This window comes from Galeopterus variegatus, unplaced genomic scaffold, assembly GCF_000696425.1.
Source record: "Galeopterus variegatus unplaced genomic scaffold, G_variegatus-3.0.2 Scaffold3876, whole genome shotgun sequence".
Lineage (NCBI taxonomy): Eukaryota > Metazoa > Chordata > Mammalia > Dermoptera > Cynocephalidae > Galeopterus > Galeopterus variegatus.
Window position 1 is genome coordinate 25,690 of NW_007729987.1, and position 8,020 is coordinate 33,709.

Consider the following 8,020-nt stretch of genomic DNA (forward strand, 5'->3'; position numbering starts at 1 on the left):
GCGCGCACACACACGCACACACACACGCACACATGACAGTATATCTCATTACTGTAGCACTACTATCATTTGATACTGAAAGTTTTCAAACTATGGAAAATGTTTTGAAAACTAAATCTTATTAAGTAATTTGAGGAGAAAATGAAAATTACAGTTTGAAATAAAAAATACCGAAGAAAGATGAGAATAAAATATTCACTGGTGTCAAAGAAGGGAATGAAATTAAGAAGAACAAAAAGAGGAGATGCAGAGGAGAAGGAAAATGGGAAACTAATTATCTGAAGCAGAAGGGAAACAGTTCACCAAGACAATAATTGTGAACCTGATAAAATTAGTCAATGGCATAGCAGACATATAGCTCAAGAACAGCACTTGGGCAAGTAGTAGCACCAAAACATTATGCAACAGGTAACCAGAAAGAATTAAAGGAAGAAAAGCAAGTGGAAAAGACATTATAAAAGTAAGACTACTATGTGAGGGGATGAGCTTCAAGATATAAAAGCAGAGGTGAGCAGAGACCAGATTATGCAGGTCATAATAAAGATTTTAGATTTTATTCTGGAAGACGGATCGGCATCGGAGGTCCTCAAGAAGGAAACTTATGTGATTACAGAGTTGGATACATAGCAAGCATTCAATTTGTTGCCAAAATCAATGAATAAAAGAATTTTTCATGACTTTTGGTACCATGTGACCATTTGGTCTAAATCTCTTTTATATATGTTATAACTAATCCATGGGTGATTTAAAGATGATTATGACACCCCAAAAGTTGTCTTATCTAAGCTAAAGTATATACATTTCTTGATATAGTGTGCTGGAAAAAGAACACAACTAGATTTGGCAACACAAGTCTAGGTATGATTATCTACTGATACCGTCTAACACTGGGAAATTAAGTCCCAGCTTCTTCATCTGTAAAATGAAAGAAATATACCTGTCCTGTTTACTTCAGAGAATTACTGTGAGGAAAACAAAACAGACTTTTAAGTACCAGAGTGTCTAAGAACCTGGAATAACGTCTGCACATAATAGACACTCAAAATACTTGTTAAGGGGCCGGCCCGGTGGTGCACTGCTATAGTGCGCCGCTTGGGAAGCGCGGTGGCGCTCCCGCCGAGGGTTCGGATCCCACATACAGACCGGTTTGCGCTCACTGGCTGAGCGAGGGGCGGGAGCAACACCGAGGGTTGCGACCAGGGCGGGAGCAACACCGAGGGTTGCGATCCCGTGGCCGGTCCCGGTCCGGTACGGGCGCGACACTGAGGGTTGAGATTCGTTGCCGGTCACGAAAAAAGACAAAAAGGAAAAAAAAAAAAAAGTACTTGTTAAATAAAATGGGTGAAAAGGCATCACATATAAAAAAGGTACTTTGACAAAAAAAAAGTACTTGTTAAATAAAATGGGTGAAAAGGCATCACATATAAAAAAGGTACTTTGTAAAGTACTGGAAATATTCAGGAGGGGTCAAAGTAGGGCAGGCCAAAGGTTCTAGAAGAGTACAGAAGTAGAAAGAATAATGCCCTCACCCAATAAGCTGAAGATTTTTAAAAACTAATTCTTTTTTTTACCTATGAATAACTTGCCTTACGAACTTCCTGCGATCAGTGAGGGAAAAAACAGAAAACAACGATAGGATTTTTTTCAACATGAAACATGACAAAAAGCTGTAATCTAGTGAACAGCCTCATTAAGGTTGGTAGACATCTCCCTAAACTAATTTATACATTCAATTAAAATTACAGGAGGCTGGCTGGTTAGCTCAGTTGGTTAGAGCATGGTGTTACCAAGGTCAAGGGTTCAGATCTCACCAGCCAGCCGCCCCCAACCCCAAAGAAACACCAGAATTTTTTAACTTGATAAATGATAGCAGTTTTCTTAGAAAGAAATTAATGTGAAAGAACAAAAGCAGAGTTACAAGGGGGAACTAGCTCTAGTAGATACATAAATACAATATAAAATAATACGACCTATTTTGTATTGACAAAAGAATGGTGTGACAAATAAGTGAAAGAATAGTCTTAAAATAGAACCAAAGTACCACTTCGGCCAATGAAGAAGAGGTGGATTATTTAACAAATGGTTTTAGGACACCTGACTAGCCACTTCGTTCACATTTTATCAGAGGATCTACAGAACTACTAAAGGCTTAAAAATATAATTGAGACTTGCAAACCTGTTGGTAAATTTAACACCATTCTTCTGGATATCCACTGTACTAAAGTTTTTATTGTTACGTAGGACTTTTTCTTCCTTACAGGTTACGCGAAAATAATATCCAAACTGTGCACTGGAATCCAGTTTAATCTGTTTGCCAGGGTCCAAGCCTTCATGGTTAAGAAGAAAAGAAAAAGTTTGCCATAAATATCTACAGCTATTTTTCAATATAAATGTTTAAGAATGTTAAATCTAAATAGTGAAAAACATACTTTCATTATGTGACAGCATACTAGAAATTATTAATATTATCTAACTGGAAAAGATTCAAATCCTATTTCACTCAAAAACTACATGAATTAAGGATATCTATAAAATCCTTATCTCCCTTATGAATAGCTTCTGATATGGAAGAGCACCAGCACTGGGCAGCACACTATCTTCCAGATGTTGTGGGCATATGAGGCTGAGTATGCTATGGCCCCACCCTCAAGGAGTTATGCATGCAGACTTTTCCTAAACAAAGCACTTCTTTGGAACTAATATGGAATATAAAGTGACCAAATACAATTTCCAAACAAAAACTTGAGAATTCGACCATGAAACTCTAGGAAAACTAGGATATATATGCATTTTCTGTTAAGCGTAGAAAACTTCACAAAACAAACAACTAGATTTTATGCACTTAAGATTTTGAGTTTTCATAAATATGTCCTCTCCTCAGAATTTCATTCATCAATGTGATCTTTAGACCACAAACTAGAAGAGCAAGATAGTATCTACAAATTTATTTGCTGAAGCATGGCTGCCAAATGTTAGTAACAGCAAACAATTAAAGACAAAGCTCACTTACCAGGGAGAAAAGGGACAGTAGAGACCCTTGCAAAAATAAAATCAGACTGATTTGAATAAAGGAATCTCTGAAAACATTCAAAGGGAAAGAGCAGTTCCATAATGAAAGACTGCAATCAATCAGTGACCAAAGTCTCAAACCAAAGGTCTATTTTGATTATGTGATGTAGTTTGCTACTCACATACGCATTTCACTGTAGTGTTAACAATAGCGCCATCCCTAAACATGAAAGACAATAGGATTTACAGAATAAAAACTTTAACACTTGCATATTTAAGATATCATGAGGATCACAACTTTATTTTAAACGAGGCTCATGCCCCACTCAAAGTGTAGAGTTATTTCTAATGACATGTAGATACAAGGACTGAAGCACTGAATCTAACCTGTTTTTAACAAAAGAATATGTTGAAGACAAGAGAAATCAAATAACTTGTGAAAGAAAAGCTTCACAAAGTTTCCAAATCAAAACTAGAACTCAGGTTTCCCAATTCCCAGCCCAATGCTTCTTATACTACACTTAGTGTTTCCTTTCTACATAATTTTTTTAATAAAACAAACTTATTTAATTTTCTCATTAGCACTCAATAAAATAGACCAAGAGTAGGCAATAATGAATGTGTACTATGATGTAGTCTTCCTAGAATTTTTTTTCTTCATAATACAAATATCAACAGAAAATTTTCCAACCAACCAAATTAACATACTTTGAAATAAGGGAATCTGTAGGTACTTTAACTGTCTAGTAAGTCAAAAATCATTAAGAAAACAATAATTTTAACTCTGGATACTTAAATTCTCTGAGCCTCACTTTCCTTAGCCATGCTTTAATAGCTTTAAGGCAAAGGTTCTTAATCTGGGATATAGTCAATATATGGACTCTCCATGGAAACTATTCACAAAATATTTTGTATGTGTAGGTTTGGCACATATTTCTGGGAAGAGGATCCATAACTTTCATCAGATTCTCCAAAAGTTTAAGTATTACTGCTCCAGGAAGTTTTCTAATTCTAACATTCTAGGATTCATTTATTCATTCAACAAATATGTGCAGGATGCTCAGCACAAAGAGGTTTAAAAATCCAGAACCAAACAGTGTGAACCCTTAGGGAATTAATAATCTAGTACAGAAGACAGATATTTGGGAAAAAAAAAAAAAAAGCTGGTATTAATGAAGTGCTTGAAACCCCAAAGCCAAATCGTCCAGAACCAAACAGTGTGAACCCTTAGGGAATTAATAATCTAGTACAGAAGACAGACATTTGGGAAAAAAAAAAAAAAAGCTGGTATTAATGAAGTGCTTGAAACCCCAAAGCCAAATCAATGAATTATTCCTATGAGACTCAGGCTTACCGTGGAGGTGACATTTAAAATAGGTCTTTTTAAAATGACATCATGCAAGGGCCTGTTGGGTGATTTCTGTTTGGAAAGAATGTGGAGTCACCCTGGAGATACTGATTAGTAAAAATAATTCTGGCACCAATGTGGACATTGTGTAGACAATAATACAAACCTCGAATGACCCATTCTTACCAAGCTCTCTGGCTGCACTTATTAATGTTGACTGCATCTTCTTTTCTAAGTCATCCATTATTTCTCTTAATTCACTCAGATTAGGATCAAATGAAGGTTTTACAAGGAATTCATGATTTTCCACCTGTGAACAGAACAAAGAGCAGCTAAATTGTATAAACAATAGGTAAAGATGGAACCATGAAGCAAATATTTTCTACTTGTTTTGAGTTAAATGATTTGCTATCCATAAATTATTCAGTCATAACTACAGTCATGTGCTGCATAGCAATGTTTCAGTCAACAACAGACTGCATATACAGTGGTGGTCCCCTAAGATTATAATAAATACACCATATGGCCTAGGTGTGTAGTAGGCTCCACCATGTGTAAGTACTCTCTATGATGTTCACACAATGACACAATCACCTAACAACACATTTCTCAGAACGTATCCCCTCATTAAGCAACACATTACTATATTAAGCAGTTCTTTTTTTTTTTCCTTTTTGTCTTTTTTCATGACCAGTAACGGGATCGCAACCCTTGGTGTCGCGCCCGTACCGTGACCGGCAACGGGACTGCAACCCTCGGTGTCGCGCCCGCACCGCGCTCAACCAGCAAGCGGACCAGTCTCTATATGGAATCCGAACCCTCAGCGGGAGCGCCGCTGCGCTCCCAAGCGCCACACTCTACCAAGTGCGCCACCAGGCCAGCCCAAGCAGTTCTTATTTATAAAGAGATGTAAAGTTCTGTTTATTAGGAGCTTAGAGCTCTAGATGCTGTAAAATTACTCATATGAAATATACAGCACTAATGATGTATATGTCCCTAATAGTTTTATTTTTATTTATATTTTCCTAAACAATGTTTGGAACATTTTCCCTAAATATTACTAAAGAATGTTCAAAGTTCAATGCTCAGTGTGGTTTTGCCCAAACCAAAAATCCATCTTAGGAACTTCAGAAAGTTAGCTCTAAAAAACAATAAAATTTTATTTCTTCACCAAAACTCATGATTTAAAAACATACTCTTAAGAACTTTGTTTCACTAAATTGTTACTAGTAATAAACAGCAAGAAAGCATAACGAAAAACATCTCATTTATAATAGCAAAACCATACACAAAATATTTAATATATATTCATAAGATATATTCATAAAGATAACTGCTTGATGGAAGATTTAAAACAACTGATAATTAAGAGGCAAACTATGAAAAGAAAAAGCTAAATCAAATATTAAGAGCTATTCATTCCTAGTGATTGTTTAATAGAAATCCTTTTTCAAAACAAAACAAAATGACTAAAATTTAAACAAAAACTATATGAAAAAACATTAAAAAAAAAAAAAAGGTGACCAGTAAGGTGATCTTAACCCTTGACTTGGTGTTGTCAGCCCCACACTCTCCCAAGTGAGCCACGGGCCGGCCCGAAAAAACATTTTTGAAAAGAATAAAATCTAGGGCCGGCCCGTGGCTCACTTGGGAGAGTGTGGTGCTGATAGCACCAAGGCCACGGTTTCGGATCCCTATATAGGGATGGCCGGTCAGCTCACTTGGGAGAGCGTGGTGCTGACAACACCAAGTCAAGGGTTAAGATCCCCTTACCAGTCATCTTTTAAAAAAAATAAAAAGAATAAAATCTATCCTTACAAGGCATTAAAAACTATTAGACAATTACAATTATGTATAAAAGTTTAACATAAGTGAGTCAGTTCTCTAAAACAAGACGATAAAAAAAATTCAATAAATAAGATTGAGATAAATTGCTCCCAATTACTATATACTTAGAGTACACCTTCACACATCAAAAGTGAACTATGCAAGGAATAAGGAATTAAAATCAGATTACAGAAAGCTAGCCAAAAAAAGAGAACAAAATATTAATCAAATAATGTTTTCAATTTAAACCAACACAATAAATAACAGATTCAATTATACAAAATATAAATTTTTGAATAAACCCAATTTTTTAAAGGATGATTTAAGTAGCTTTGCAAAATGTAAAAATATACATGTTAATATTTTCTTTGTAAAGACACTTGTTTGCATTTATAAGGAAAACATCAAGGTCATAAAATGGGCCACCATAGGCACAACTCACAGATGAGAAAATAATTTGTAAACTAACCCATAAAAAAATGCTATAATAATAAAAGATACGAATATTTAAGCAACCTTGGGGATAATATTCTACAGCTTTTTTTCTTTTTTTCTTTTACAAAAAAGAAACCACCACCAAATACTAGTGAGGCAACAGTGAAATTAGTATACTCATTCATTTCTGGTGAGAATCTAACTTGGTATAACCTTTAAAAACTGAAAAAAAAAAACAATGTGCAATGAGACTCAGAGATATCTGTTATACTCTTTGACGTAGCAATTCTACTCCCAGGAATTCAACCTAAGAAAATGCAACAGAAGTGATGGAGTTTGGATGTGTTGTGCCCTCCAAAACTCATGTGGAAATTTGATCTCCAATGTGGCAGTGCTGGAAGTTGATTGAGTTATGGGGATGGATCCCTCATGAATGGATTGATGCTCTCCCTGGGGGAGGAGGGGTAATGAGTGAGTTCTCACTCTATTAGTTCCTGCGAGAGCTGACTGTTTAAAGGACCCTGGCATCTCCTCTCTCTCTTGCTTCCTCTTGCCATGTGATCTGCTTGTACCCACCAGCTGCCTGCCANAAATTTAAAAATAATAAAACATCACAATATTTGCACAATGCTATGCCAATAGAGTAGAGTGGTTATTTGAACAGATAATGAAGATTATCTAGAAATAAGGACCAAGACTTATCATAATTATAGGGGAAAAAATAATGCTACAATGGCAGACTGAAATTGAGCTACAGAACTTGTCTCCTCCAATGAACGAACCTAAGAGATGGTGAGGCAGAGCCAGGCCAAGCTTCTATCCTCACATCCACCTTCCAGAAACCTATTGGTGAGTCAACAAAACCCTGAGAATTCTCACTAATAATCCCAAATCTGAAGAGAAGAAAATTGAGTGGGTATCCTTACATTTTCCTTCCTCAGGGGAGTACTGTTTCAGAAAGACTGTGGGGGAGACCAAGTAAAACAAGGGTAGGGTGAACTAGGCTCTAACTTACTAAAATACGCTTAAGGGCGACACACTATTCTGGGCATCCTTCAGCAATACGTCACCCCCCTTCCCAAAACAATCTGAGATAATAAAATATACCACCCAACTAGGTGTTCTAACCTAGAACTGAGGTATTGTAACAAACATGACATCTGATCTTTACTACCTACTGGTTGTCTTTCCAACAGTGTCACCTATCTAGGCACGAGAAACACACACAGTCATTGCATCATGCTACACAAAAGGAGACAGAAAAAAGAAACTCAGGATTGGAACTCAAAACTAGGATGATGAAACCAAAAACAAGATGAAAGGAGAAAGGAAAGTTAGGTCTCAAATAGTATCAGTAAGGAACTAATAAATACAACATAGCAAAAAAGAGAAGATACTATT

General features: G+C 36.1%; 1 protein-coding gene across 1 annotated transcript in view; it reads right to left on the reverse strand.

Moving 5' to 3' along the window:
- Positions 1-8,020, reverse strand: part of MSH2 (mutS homolog 2) — a 79,978-nt gene that overhangs the window by 10,922 nt on the left and 61,036 nt on the right. The window contains exons 9-10 of the mRNA XM_008586202.1: positions 4,544-4,667; positions 2,177-2,327 (exon numbers count right to left, since the gene is read on the reverse strand). Of these exons, the coding sequence (XP_008584424.1) occupies positions 2,177-2,327; positions 4,544-4,667 (275 nt within the window). The remainder of the gene's footprint in view (positions 1-2,176; positions 2,328-4,543; positions 4,668-8,020) is intronic.